Consider the following 15,119-nt stretch of genomic DNA (forward strand, 5'->3'; position numbering starts at 1 on the left):
CCTCCTTCATGCTCCCCAGAACCTAAAACATTAGAGGTTGAGTAGCACACTTTAATGTTTAAGTCAGTCTTTTGGATTATAATAAAAAAGACGATTGAGGATCACTGATGTACTCCTCAAATCAGAATTAGAAAAAGGCAAACCAGCCTATCTCTTGGTTGAGGAATAGACGAGGGCCCTATCCGACGTCCGGCTGCCAGCGTCTTTCCTAATTTCAACTTGACGCAGGTTGTGATTTTAACACCTAGTTCCAAAACGGTTTAATTAGCAAATTAACTTGCATCCCCGTTACCGCCAAGGGGTGTGTTTGTCTTAAAATGAGGTGTGGTCAGGCGTAAAGGTGGCAGGTTTCTTAAAAGCCATACCCTTATTTAATAGTGAACACACAGAACATGAACAGTGTCTGGAGGTTTTAATTATTAATCTGGTTATGATTTTGTGCCTCATGCGGAAATGTTCACTCTCTTAATTTGGAGAGGCACTGATCGTACATCACGTTGTTTCAATGCTTTGGTGTAATATTATTTAAGTCTGCCATCAACTTATTTCATACAGTGTCCTGCGTGTGATCTCTGTGTTAAGTTGCAAAATGAAATTGTCCGGAATTCGCCTATCAAAGAATAAAGACTGATATTGGAAATGTAAATAAAATGTCAGCCTGCAGACGCCGAGATTGTGCACCACTTGACGAGCAAAATGTAGTTGGGCACAGCTAAAACCACTTGAGACAATGAGCTTTACATTGTTACAATTGTTTACTATTGTTAAAATAGAGTCTGAAAAGGAGGAAAAAAACATATCGCCACCCTCAACACGCCTGTCAAATCCAGTAGATCGGTTTTATCACATCAGTATGTTAGCTGGCAGTCGATGACGGTTGATGAAGAGAGGAGAGCCTGCAGGAGCTGGGAGAAGCCAGACGATATAAGTGCGAGCTCTGAGGCTAGAACCAATAATCTCCCCTGAACAGCCTCCTCGCAGTCAGCCAATGGCGCTATAGAGTCACCTGCAGCCAATCGCACAGAGAGATTAGAAACTAAATGACATACTAATACATAGTCAAGGGTATATGTTTGAGTAAAGTGCAGAGAAAATAAAATATAGGGCGAGCGATATATTAAATGTATGTTTTTTTTTTGGTATTGTGAAGAAAAATGTGTCGTCTGCATAGATTGAACCACACACAGACGTGTTGTGTGCTTGTATTTGACAGGAGCACAAAACATGACTCTGAACCATACATGTGCTGCTGCATTCAATGACACACATACACCCACACAGGCCTTTTTAACACCTAACTAATTACTGGCTAAAGGGATTTTCTTCTCATTATTGGTGGGCTCCTTGTTGAGCTCCGGCTCTGGTCAATAAAACTGTGTGAAGGGCTGCATGTTGTACTCTGAGCTGATAAACAGCCTCTCCGAGAACAGGTGTACTGCAGTTCGCCTGCACTCTAATAAATTGACCTCTGGGATTATGCAAGTAAATATCCAGCTTCTCATCCTCCACAAAAATCTTACTTTTTAAGACTGACTGTGCTTGGTTTAATGAGGTTTTAATGATTTGTTGTGTCTCCAGGTGTATGAGGTACTGAAGAGGACAAGGTGCACCAAAGCAAAGTACGCCATGGGTAAGACCTCTGCCTCTTTGCCCTTTACGAGGGATAAATCAATCTACAAAGGAGCTTTTCTTCATCTTAATTTTCCCCAGAGAAGAGGTGTGATTATCTCTGCCATGTGTCAAACCTTAGCTACTTGTACTTCTCTGTCATCGTCCCAGTGAAGTGTTGGCTGAAAGTGGCTGATAACCGGTGAGATTATCGGCCTTGGCTGAGTTCGACAGTCTCTTGAGAGTTATGTAATTGTCAGATGAAGAATATATATAGGAAATATGTTCAGGGTGTTTTTTTTTTGAGGCAGAAAATACAACATCAATAGAACAAAAAAGAAAAAGGAAAAGGGCAGATTGAAGAGCAAATAAAGCGAGAGGACACGTAGAGAGAAACCAAGGCAGTGTTTGTTTAGCAGTGAAAGTATGCACAGAAACAGTTTGTTACATAAAGCTGCACAGAATAAAAGTGAAAAGGACGGTAAACTTCTGCACTCCTTGTTGCATGCTGACTAACAGAAGGATATCAGGTGATGTTGAAATGTTATCACCTTTTTGGAATATTTTGAAACAGTTAATTTACACACCCCCTGCTGTTTTTGATGAAGTGATCACCATGAGTGTTTTCACACACTGGGCAACTGTGGGTTGGTAGAGTCAGTCGTCTCTCAACTTGAAGGTCGAGGGTTTGATCCCCAGCTCCTGCAGCCACATGTGCGATGTGTCCTTGGGCAAGACACCAAGTTGCTCCTGCTGCTTTGTTGGTGGTGTATGAATGTGTATGAATGGGATTAGTTACTTCTGATGGTCACTTTAGATAGCAACCTCTACCATCAGTGTGTGGATGGGTGTGAGTGGGTACGTGTGACCTGCAGTGTACAAGTGGTCAGAAGACTAAAAAAGCAATGTTCAAGGTCGGATGCATGTGTGAACGCAAACGTCAGACATTTTCACCCCAACTTTATCCAGACTTTTTTCCTGCCAGCCCTCGACCAAACAGAGCTTTGCCAAGAGTTCAAATCCTGGACGTCATTTTGACAACATGTTATAGAGCGCCACAGGAATGAGTCCTAAAACCCGGAAGTAAGTTAGCATTTGAGCACCATGAGGTCTAACGTCTAAAAGTCAACGGGGATTTTGAATGGGTTTGTGGTTAGACGCCTGAAATAAGGTCTGTGGTTAACTCAAGCTGAAGAGATGTTTGCCACAGAAATGTGTGTTTGCCACAGAGATTATTTTCTGCAGTTATCCAAAATCCAATGAAAACATCCCAGAGGAGGATTCTCGTTAGACCCCATGGTGATGCTACTTCCGGGTTGGCCTACAAAAATACGTCATATGGTTTGTTCTCTATAATCGTCAATCAAGAAATTCTTGTGGGCAAATTCTTCACCCCAGCAGTCAGCACACTCATGGTCCTTTAAAGTACATATTGATGGACTGATGAAGGCTCTGCACTGTAACTCGTCCGTCGTTGATCTGCACGCTGCCGCTCTACCCAGACAATACACACTTTAAAGGACTGAGTGTGCTGACTCTTCTGTTTTCTTTGTTCTTCTTTAGCCACACCCCCAACCCTTAGTGGTTCATATTGTTGTCTCTAAGCTAGTGTTGTAGTTCTGGAAATCAGTCTTGGTCCCAACATCCGGTCTGGAGTCCACTTTTTGAAGGTCGAAATCGAAAGCATTTTGACTCTGTCTTATCTTGAACTGGGCTTTTTAAATTAAGACCGGTCAAGACCATCGCTGGCGGTCTGTTTTTTTCCACGTCATTACTTTGATTCGAAGGAAAACGCCCATTTCTAAAATAATGAATAACTTCAATTCATTCATAATTTGATTTTCATCCCCCGGTTACATCCGCAAACCTTCCCAGTGTTACGCTCTAAATGAGTGACACGCCCACTGCACACAAGTCGATGATTTTTAATTGATATTTATGGTCTTGGTCACGGAGCACTCTGGTCTTGGGTGTGATTGTACATAAGGAGAAAAAATTCACATTTTCTTTGCACAGTAGGATTTTTTTGAGGTGCACTTAGTTTAACCAACAAACAAAGTGGTTTACATGTTGATGTCCACAGCCTGTTTAACTGTGTAAGACTTTGTTTCAGTCATGACTTCATGTTAACAGATCTCGTAAATGACTTTGGTGGGCGTGATCCACTCATCATTGAAAGGAAAGAAAACAATGACAAAAAAAATATCCAGGCCTTATAATGAGAAACCCAAGTTAGCCTTTGAGGTTTGTCGCGATGTGCAATAACAAACAATTAAAAACCCATGATATGTCTTCTTTGTCTGATCTTTAAATAGGAAATACTCATCAGTCATTTCTTGGGTTTAAAGCTCTGGATGTGTTTTTAATCCCGAGCTCGTCTTCTGAGTTTTACATCGCTGTGTGAGACTTAGTGTGCATGCATGTGTGTGTGTTTGTGTGCTTTTCTCTGCCTGCATCATAATATGTTGAATAATCCTCTTTCAGGGATCACCAGTCTGCTCGCTAACAGGGACTACACATCTGCTTATCCTCTGCATGATGTGAGTATCTGCATCACACCTCATGGAGGTTCTCCGGTCTGAGAACAGCTGATTAATTACTGTTTGTTTACTTAGAGTGAATTATTACATTTCAATTAGTCTCTAATGTGAATATCCGCAGAGCACCTGCTACTTTCACTCTGTGATTTATGTGAAATGAATTCATATGTGACTAGCATGAATCAAATAGTGTTTGATACATTTGTGTTTACAGTAAAGGCATTTTTCATTATAAGTACGATGAACGAAGTGTGTTCAGTTTGTCTTGCAGGGTTTTTAAACGTGTGTGTGTGTGTGTGTGTGTGTGTGTGTGTGTGTGTGTGTCACAGGGAGACATCGAGGGAGTGAGTGAAGAAACTAACGACAGGAAGGTGAGTCCACCTGTGAGATGTCACACTTTCAGTTAAAGGGGCTATATGTAACGTTTTACATGTATAAATAGTTTTTTATCTCCCATCAATAAGCGAACGGTTAACTGATGTGAAAAAGTAGATGTTCACTGTCTGTCTGTGTTGCCTGTTTCCCCGGGTCGTATTTTCCGCGAAAGCTCCAGGAAGTGACATCTTATGCACGTTCTCAACGTCCTCCTCACTCCGCTCCGCTTACAGAGATCAACAGAACAAACTCATCACACACTCCCGCTCTCAGCCAGTGCCTGCAGAGAATGAATACAGACACACAGACTCCTCCACAGACTTTCACGTGTATGAACACTTACCTCCTCTGTAAACATTATGTCAGTGAATATCCAGTGTATCGCGGCCGATGATGATGCTCGTTTGTGTACGTACGAGCACGTATGACGAGCATGCGAGGGAGAGCGAGCAACAGGTTACTGGTGCAGTTCGCCTAACGGCCATGCGGTGTCATTACAAACGCAGTATTTTTGAAAGTTACATGTAGCCCCTTTAAGAAGCAAGCACTCAGTTTTTTCAACTAAGAGCAAACAATGATAATAAAAACAACCAACCAATTAAGGGCCTGTGTCCAAAGACAATGCTTTTTGTGCTTTCAAAACAAAACCAATGTAGTTCAGCGCCCTGAGCACAACTATATATAAGGCACGGCTGTGGCTCAGTTGGTAGAGTCGTCGTTCAATCAGAAGGTCGAGGGTTCGATCTCCGGCTCCGCTCCTGCAGCAACATGTCCGATGTGTCCTCGGACAAGACAAAGACACATAACCCTGAATGTATCCCGCTGAATTTAATAGTAAAGGCATATTTGAGAGGCTCATCTGGAAATAAATGAAGTTGTTGTAATAAGGCACCGTCTTCCAATTAGAAACAAATAACCCAATGATTCTTACATTACAACTTATACATGTTATTTCACTCCTCAGTAACCGCCCTCCTCCATTGAGATTAACACATTAAGGAAGTAAGATTCTCTCTCTCACACAGATGAACTATTAAAGCAGAGATTTTATTTTCCATTTGTTTAATTGGGTTTCACAGCTTCCTTCTTAACAAAGCACAGTAACACCACATTCACACGTGAGTCAAACACTTAATTCGTCGCACTGTGAGGGATGGTTTTGTAATAACGAGTAAGAAAAGCATGACAGACGAGCGGGGCTAACACGACAGCTGCTTTTAAAGTTTCTGAGAATTTGAGTTCCAACTGTACGAGAATAAAAAGAAGCAGACGATGTGAAGGAACATAAGAGCTCAAGCTGAGTCTGAAGTCATGTCCTCCCCTGCTAACACTCTCCATAATTATACTGTAGGCTGTGTGTCACTAAGGCAACAGCCTGATAATCCCCCCCTCTGTTGTTCTCTGTATAGCTGTAGCTCGGAGCCTCCACAGCAGCACACGTACATATTTCGCATTACACTCATTCTCCTTGGCTGTGATAGATTTTTAAATGAGGTGTTGGTTTTCCCTCGGGCTTTTTTTTCCTGCTGTTACCGGCCGTCTGAACACTCCTCCGGGGGCTGCCTCCTGTGATTTAAAACCGTCACTGCTTGTTCTCCGGTGTGCCGCTCAGCCCCGTTGCACACAGAGGGTGTGATTGTGTTTGTGATTTGTTTCACCCTGGTTTATGGTGTCGTTGCCTGGTTTGGGGGGGGAACTACCAGAGCACAAAGCCAGTGAGCTGATTGATGATGAGTGGTAATGACCGTATCACACAGATGTGATATGCATATAAATATGTTTGACCACGAGGCACGACATCCCACTGAGGAACATACTAACACACCGACACACACGACATGCTTCTGAGAGCACACTGATACACTCCTTCTAGATACCATCATATATTATTAAGTGTATGTGTAGAATGAATAATATAATGTCCTTGAACTTACAGGCGGATGTTACACATAAACCTGACGTAATCTTTACAAAAACAGTAAATGAGGCATTTTGAAATACATTTCCCTGTCGGGGTTACAGAGAGAGCCGCAGTATTTTGCAGTATGTTGGCATTTTGCAGTAACTCACACAACAATCAATCTATGCATTATATACATACAGGTTACTCAACCGAGGACCATAAGGGTGATGTATTGTATCTTCAGATGCACTGTAGGCTGTAGGCAGCTTGTTGGTTGTGGTTGGTTAAATAACTTAATTAAAATAAACCCGAGTTGATTCACTAGTAAAAAACTAGGGTGTTATTTCCAATGAGGAAATTCTGTTTGTGTGGTTTTGATTTACTGCCTTTAGTCTTTCCAAATATCTCATCTGATGCCTTCATTCAGCATGGACATGCTCTGAGCAGATAAAAGGGAGGAGTTCTCCAAAGGCAATACATGACACTATTTTTGCCTTTCCAATCGGAGTATAACAGCACTACGTGTTTATCAGCATATTTGTGGTCCCAGCTAAAGAGCAGACAAGAACAAACTGGTCACAGAAAAACAAAAGGAAGCAGTTTCTTTAATTTCACAGAGATCACTTTCTCACATCAGCTCCCCCCGACTTCACACAGAACATTTAGTAGGGGAATTGGAGGAAAAATTCCAGGTAGTCGGCATTAAATTGGAGTGAAATATCCGTGTGTTAATGACATTAATACTCTGATTAATTTTTTATATCACAATAACAGATGAGTCGTGAGCATTGTCAAGATTTCTGGGCCCCATAGAAAGATATCACCTTGGGCCCCCTCCACCACAGCCTCAGGCAGCCCCGTGATAAAGCTTTAACCACACCTCCATCACACAAAAGTGACAGATTAAAAGCTTTCAAACTAGTTTGTCAGCGTTCACCTCCTTCAATACTTTTTCAATGTTATCTAGTGTGTGCAAATTTAGATTGATTTAAATCAAGAGTCAAGCTGTGGTGCTGAAAAAACGGATCCAATTCAAAAGTGCAAAAAAAAAAAAAAAATGCAGTTCCTCAAGTGTCAACTTGAGGCTGGCTGCAAAAGCCCCAGAGGTCACATTAACACCATAATTAGGAGCTGTTAGGGTGCTTAAGGTCCGCCTACCTCCGCGTCTGTTTCTAGGTTACCAACAGTTAGTCGGAAACGGCTTTTCCATTTGCAAACATCATTATTTGGCTTCAAAAGACCAATAAGTGACATCAATGAGACCTAGTCCATGTTCTATAAATATTTGTTCTAAACATTAACATTTCTATTATTAGCATAAAACACACCAGTAGTGTTCTTCCAACAGTCTGCGACGCGAACGAGCATCAGTGACAAAATCAGCTTGATTGACTTGCTTCCTATTGGGGAGTCCTAACTGCCTGGTGCAGCGATTCTACCCTGATACCCGTTTCTATTTTCCTCTCTGCTGCTCATGGACGGACACTGAACGTGAGAGGAGGGGGCTCTACAAGGCACTAGCACTTGTTTTACAGTGTCGTTCTTTTTTTAAATTGTCAAAAAATTGCAGAAAAACTCTTACACATTGTCTAAATCTAGAAAATACTATTTCCACAGTTTAGCGCCCTCCAAGTGCGCGCGCCCCACCCCACGTGGTCAGTTTCTGGAGCGTGCGCAGCTGTGATCAGCTTGTCATTCATCACAGGAGAACTACAAGATAACGTGGGAAACTAAAAGATAGTGGAAACTTGGAGAGTGGAGACTTCCACATCCATGATTCATCAGTACATCATCAATACAAAGCACCACACTTCAGTTTGTCCACCTTCAAAACAAAAAGCATTAGATGTCATACCGTTTGCGGAAAGTGAAACTGAAATTCACAAAAAATGAAATATTTAACGGGTGCAGAGTGGACAGCGAGCGTCCATTGCACGATGCGACGTGGTATCTGATGCGCCCGTGCTGTTAGGACACACACAGTGTGAGTGGTGAAAACATACTCCCACTTATTCACGGTGAACCAGATTCAAACTGTGGAGACATTGTTTATTGATACACAATGAAAATCTCCCTGGTAACCCAGGATGATTTCCTTTTTTTTTTATTCCTATGTTCATGTTTTCCAACATGCATAAAAAAAAAAAAAGAAATTTGAATTCCTGCCCTCTGGACAAGCGTTGCCTCAAGACGTTCAGAATAGAAAGTGTTTGGAGGGAACTCCAATCAATGAAATCAAAGAACATTTTATCCCCAAAGGAACTGATTCACACACAGAAACTGATCGTGAGCAGTTTTCCTCTAAACCGTTTGTTGCACCGGACGTCAAGATCTCATGTGATCTCAGGATGTGTCACCTTTCCTAAATCAGCAGCATTATGTGTGCATGTTTAGGACAATGCTGTAGGAGTGGGAGAAGGGACACATACAGTTACTCCCATTTGATATGATGATTGTCTGTCCACAGCAATGATGTGTTACACATTGATGAGCTGACAGGAATCCCTCCTGGAATTCACTTAAGTTAAATAAATCCTGATATGTTGTCAGGCCTGCAGCGCTGTCCTTAATTGCATTGATTTTCTTTTTTTTTGTCACCAGCACCTTCTTTGGATGTGTGGAAACGTTTTTCTCACTATACACCACAAGCTCAGTTGTGCTCCTGCAGAAAGAACAGTTAACTGTGAATATGCAGAATCAGTGGGTTTATATTATCATACTTTTATCAGCAGTGCATTAGAGAACAGGCTGTGATGCTCCGTCGTGCGTAATGTCAATAAACCTCCACACACAGAGAGGGAGTGGACGGTATGGATAGTCACTGATAAAGAGTGAGTCACATTGTATATTAATGAAGGTTGACTCTTGTGTTCCCCTCACAGCTGCTGTACGACGAGTGGGCCAGCTACAGCGTCTTCTACAAGTACCAGCCTATCGGACTCATCAGGTCAGATCCATCGCTCTGCTCTCGTCACACCCCGTCAGTTGATTACAGACACATTTCAGCAGCATTATCTGCCTTCACCCGCCTGCATGGCAACAAGTACAGCCGAGGACTCTCACGGACTAATTGATGCTCCGCTTGATGCGCATGCTGTTCCTGTGCAGAGACCGGGAGTGTGAGCTGAATCTGATTGAGTTTTCTTATCGAACCCTCTTGATCACTGATTTAGCACGTCACTAACAGACACCACAGACAGATTCAAGGAGATTCCTCTGCAGACTCCTGTAAGATTCATGCCAGTAGCTTAGCTAGCTTGTATTTAGATTCAGATTCATTCACTAGGTGAGGGGTCTCCTCCTCTACAGAACAAGCGCACCTCGTTGATAAAAGCACTTTTCAAATCAGTGTTTCTCTATTGTTCCTCAGGAGGGGCTGTGAGCTGAGCTGATGCTGGTTCTAGGGGCTTAACTTGATTTAGGTTTGGATTCATTCAGTGTTGATTGTTCTCAAGGTATTTTCCTGGACCTGAGTTATCCACAACAAACAGACCCAGGGGTAGAAACGGGTATTAAAACTAAATACAATTAAATAAGGTTTATAAAGGTTTATATTAAAAAAACACTAAAAAAAAACACTCCTCAGCTTTATAGGCTGCAAGCCAAGCGTAAGCTGACTCAGGCTCACCGAGGGACTCAAAGTTCTCATCTAATTAAGTGATTTCAACACAGTTTGTTGTGGTTGTTTTTACGACAGGCGAGCTTGAAGAAGTTGTTTATTAAAGGTAAAAACACAACAGTTATGTGGGCAGATTGTGCTGTTTGGTTTCATGCTGAGTTGGGGGAAAAATTTACAAAAAGTGGAAGCATGTACTGAAAACAAATCCAAGACTGACGCCCAAACGGTATCATTTTAAATTTTGCAGTGGCTTATTGTTTTACACATTTTAAGCCTTAATGATTTTTCTCCTCCCACAGAAAGTATTTTGGGGAGAAGGTTGGATTATATTTCGCCTGGTTAGGAGTGTACACTCAGATGCTGATCCCCGCCGCCATTGTCGGAGTCATTGTTTTCCTCTACGGCTGTGCCACTGTCGATGACAACATTCCCAGGTACAAACCACACACACACCCAAATATATATGTTTTTGTGGGTTTTTTTTGTGGATCTGCAAAAATAAAACAAACACTTTTTAAAATCCAGATTTTAATCAGTCTGGCGCCTCAATTAAGCCGTGTGCAATTGAAGGTCAATGTAATAGACAAATGCAATCTGAATATTGGGAAATTCTGTCAACGGACAAATTACATCTCTGATAATCTATATTCCTCCTCAGTAAAAACACGTTTCATGAATAAAACTGATCTAGGTATTTACTGACATTTCTTTCATTATAAATTGTAACCTGGTTCTTGTTCTTCCCTTTGTGGATCACCACTCTGCCATCTTTCAACCATTTGAATAATTTCTCTCTTTCATCTCTCCCCATTTTTTGCCAGTATGGAGATTTGTGATCCCAGGAATAACATCACCATGTGTCCGCTGTGCGACCAAGCCTGCAGCTACTGGAAGCTGGTGACAGCATGTGGTACGGCCCGAGCCAGCCACCTGTTCGATAACCCCGCCACCGTCTTCTTCTCCATCTTCATGGCACTCTGGGGTGAGAACACATTCACACACAATCATGCAAAAACAGCAAAACAAAGAGTCGGATCGACGAGTACAGCATGATAAATACAGCCTGTGTAACTACACATCGCTGGAAATGTTCCAGTTTAACAGACAGCACTATTAAATCAGTTCAGTAGAGATTGTGCAGTAAACAAGGAAACCTCACCCCAGGCGTACATAAAAGTTACTGTCTTAACCCACGATGATAACTCCTGAGTAAACACAGGACCAGACCCCCTCTGATGTCCTGCCAAACCATGCTGCCATCTGTTAGCAGCAGCAGGGCCTCAGACCAGGGAGGTGTTATGTGTTAGAGAGAAGCTGGTGTCTGACGGAGTCACAGCTCCACAGCCATCTGGGATTCACCTACTGGCGGCATGAGGTGGCAGACTTACATAAGCTTTGCACCCAAGGTATCCTTCATTTAGAGTTAGCAAAGGGGTTGACATTTGTGTGAAGGAAAAGGATGCAATATTGAAAAGAAAACATTTATCCACCCGGAGTTGTGTTTATCACTCAATGCACGATTCATTTTGTGTTTGATACGTGTCAATGTATCTGCAACACTTCAATCATCAAGCTAAGCATATGGCGAGATCAGTTTGCGACAGATGTCACTGATGTTTAACATTGACAAAATAAGCCTTCGTTATCAGAGACTTAAACAAGTTCCTCTCTGGGGGGCGCGTCAGCCTAGTGGTTAGTGTACGCGCCCCATGTACAGAGGCTGTGGTCCTCCAAGTGGGCGGCCCCAGTTTCAAATCCTACCTGTGGCTCCTTTCCCGCATGTCATTCCCCACACTCTCTCTTCCCAATTTCTGACTCTATCCTCTGTCCTGTCTCTACAATAAAGGCATAATAAACCTATTAAAAAAAAGAAAGTCCCTCTCTGGTATCCACCCTGCTGACACGTCTGCACATGCCTAGGCCAAAAAAAAAGAACATTACCAAATCCTCTCTAGACGTGGATTATGAACACACACAGTATGTGTCACCAAGGGGCGTGTCCAGAGGGGTTGCCAGGGGTGGTAATGGCCCCAATTAAAAATCTGATTTGGCCGCCCAGGTGCCAAAAAACCCTCAGAGTGTTCAAATAATTTTGGCTGAGTTGCAACAGCCAAAATTGTGTTGAGTCCTTTCAGAATTACACTAAGAAGATTTTTGTGTTGCCATTCTTTTTTGTTGATTAGAATTGGATTTGATCAATGGAGACAGAAAGGTTCAATAGATGAAATTAATTTGTAGTATTATAACACATAAACTTCATGCCACCCCTGCATAAGCCAGTGTTTCAGTTTGACCACTTAATTCAAAAAACAACCTGTTGTAACCTCATGCTCATCTTATGAAAGATGTCATGTCCCCGCTCCATGCCCGTGTATAGTTTTTATAGTGACTTTATGGGAAAAAGTATGTACAGACGAATTATAAGCTTGCACTTAGTTTGCTGTTTCTGATTGTTTCTGCAGCCGTTCTCTTCATGGAGCACTGGAAGAGACGACAAATGAGACTCAACTATGTCTGGGACCTGACGGGCTTCGGAGAGGAGGAAGAGGTGAGATACCCCCCACAAATATAATTCCTTTAAATGCATGTAGCTACCTTTGTGCTCTTCAGAAGCTAACAAAAATACCCAGATCAGCACCTCTAAACGCATTAAAAATTGTATTATATCTACTTTACAAAAAAGTTACATGGGTAGAATATGTTCTTCTTGATGCACAAATTAATCAAAATAAATACATCATCTTAATCACTCGTCTGGTGCTAATGGTTTGGTTTTATCCGTTACCCCCATTCTCATGTCTCAGTGTGATTTTTATGCTAATTGTTAGCTGGCTGTAGCTTCACATTCAGCCTTCAGATTTATGCCAATGATCCGCTCATTTCACTCTTGACAAGAAAGTAAATATGTTTACATCCCAACATGTCTCAAATCACCAAAACAATACCTCTCATCTAAAATGTTGTGATTCTACTTTATATAAAACTCTTCATAAAAATCTTACTGAAAAAGCTCATTCTTGTTCTTGTGAACCATTAAGCTCCCCATTTTTTGCAAATGATAAACAACTTTCTTACAAACATAGAGATTGTATAAAGAATGGACAGCGCAACACCTAGCCTAAAGTGAAGTCATAACATTTAGAGCTCCCCCTACTGGCCGAATGCAGGACATAAAAACTCCTCCTCCTTAAAAGTTAACAGAAGGGACATCATTCAGACTTTAAAATCAGAATACATGACAAGTTTCTGTCACGCTGAGAATTTTTCAGACTTAGAAAAAGAAAGACAAAATGTACATTTAAGGGAACCAAAGTAAAATATGTAAGATAAAATATGTGTGAGGGACGTGCGCTCGTTTAACATTTATGATTTTTTTTTGGTAGAAAACATTCAAATTGGACTTGGAGTTTGGGGGGAAACCACTTTTTGATGTCCCCTCCCACTTCCTTACTCTATCAAAGTTTCTTCATGAATATGCTCTACCTCAGGCTTTCTAAAATCTCATTTCACACTATTTGATACAGAAAACATGGACTCCTTAAAAAGCACAGTCACAAAGTAAGAAGGCCCACAGGTCAGGATATGCAGATGAGAATTCCTCCTCTGTAGCTCTGTAGTGAGTCAGCCCTCAGCGAAATGTTCCCACACAAACACCACAGCCTCAGACATCTGCATTACATCTTCCTTTCCAGCCGTATCTCTGCAGATTGAAGTTTTTTTACTGTCATTTTACTGTTTGGATCTCTACAGTAGGTGACATGGATGTGTTTGTGAAAACCTCTGACTGACATCTTCTCCTTGTGTGTTTCTGTGTGTGTTGTGTTTTTACAGGAGGAACACAAGGTTTGCATCCATCTTGTTTTTATTTCTCGCCGTCTTGTCATTAAAACTTCAGTTTCTTTGATAGTTTCTGACCCGTCATGCAGCCGCTGACAGCTAACCTTTCTCCCTCAAGGTTTCTAACAATCTGCCTCAGGTCTTCTCACTTCAATACTTCTTTAACTCTGTGTTGCATTGTTTGTCTTGTTTCATTTCCCTGCAGCTCTCCTCTTCCTCTGACACTCATCCTCGGATGCTGTTATTCTCTCAACACGTTGCTTTAGCTGTTGTTTGTTGCCGACTGACAGCAGCAGAGCTGACGAGAAGTTGGTTGGCTCATGTCACTTTTGTCCTTGTCTTCTTCTTCTGTAACATTTCCCCTGTGACAGAAACAATCATGCCCGACACACAGGGGTTTTCACAATATCAGATTTTTTAATCTTCAGATACAATTCAAGCAAGATCTCGCCAACCAATATTGTGTCATTTTTTGCAGGCGAATTCATGCACACTGTCTGCAATGTTTCAGTTCCTTTAAAGAAAGCGAAGCAGGTTTCTAGTTCAGCCGTTAACTGCTGTGAAATGTCTCGCTCTATTACAAAAATCTCTATCTGAGTAGTTGGCATACCTGTGCTGTCAGGCGACAATGAAGAAAAAATACTGGTTGTTATATTTATCTTGAGGATGTTTTGAGTTCTTTGCAGGATAGGAGCTTTTAAATGGTTTTAACGCTCGTTTTAAAATTGACAAATGCTGGATGAGTATTATCTCTGAAAAAGCTGGATCAAAGAGGACCAGCTTTTCTCCCCGCCTGTCTTACATCCACACATTGATAAAGAAACCATGCAGTATACCTGGTGCAACATAAGAGCTGCACATGGTTCACTGAGCTCCAGTCCAGGCTCTCTCAGCTCAGCCCTTATGGGGCCCACATGGACATGTTGGCGAGAAGACAGCGGCATGTCAAACCAATACGTTTTTTAAAGCCTGAAAATATGCTCCTGCAAAAACCTCCCGTCCTTGTTTACAGACCGGGAGGGATTAAACGTGCAAAGTGGCTGACCCAAATTTTGCAACCTGTATGTTCTGATTAACTAAACGTTCATTTTATATACGCTGCAGATTTTACATCCTAATTGTAAAACCTGATGAGGATCTGAAGCTTAAATAATAATATAGATAGATAGATAGATAGATAGATAGATATGTATAAAAAGAATACTTATTCATAAACTATAGTTATTAGGGGTGTAAC

The 15,119-nt window shown here is 41.7% G+C and overlaps 1 protein-coding gene across 4 annotated transcripts in view; it reads left to right on the forward strand.

The window, feature by feature from the left end:
• Positions 1–15,119, forward strand: part of ano1a (anoctamin 1, calcium activated chloride channel a) — an 83,968-nt gene that overhangs the window by 40,073 nt on the left and 28,776 nt on the right. For all 4 annotated transcript variants that reach the window (XR_010665940.1, XR_010665941.1, XM_065952517.1 and 1 more), the window contains exons 7-13: positions 1,579–1,630; positions 4,093–4,148; positions 4,478–4,519; positions 9,309–9,373; positions 10,345–10,479; positions 10,867–11,027; positions 12,508–12,593. Coding sequence is in view for 2 of the 4 variants with exons in the window: in XM_065952517.1 (XP_065808589.1) it covers positions 1,579–1,630; positions 4,093–4,148; positions 4,478–4,519; positions 9,309–9,373; positions 10,345–10,479; positions 10,867–11,027; positions 12,508–12,593 (597 nt within the window). In the remaining 2 variants the exon portion in view is untranslated. The remainder of the gene's footprint in view (positions 1–1,578; positions 1,631–4,092; positions 4,149–4,477; positions 4,520–9,308; positions 9,374–10,344; positions 10,480–10,866; positions 11,028–12,507; positions 12,594–15,119) is intronic.

This window comes from Labrus bergylta, chromosome 3 (assembly GCF_963930695.1).
Source record: "Labrus bergylta chromosome 3, fLabBer1.1, whole genome shotgun sequence".
NCBI classification, from domain to species: domain Eukaryota; kingdom Metazoa; phylum Chordata; class Actinopteri; order Labriformes; family Labridae; genus Labrus; species Labrus bergylta.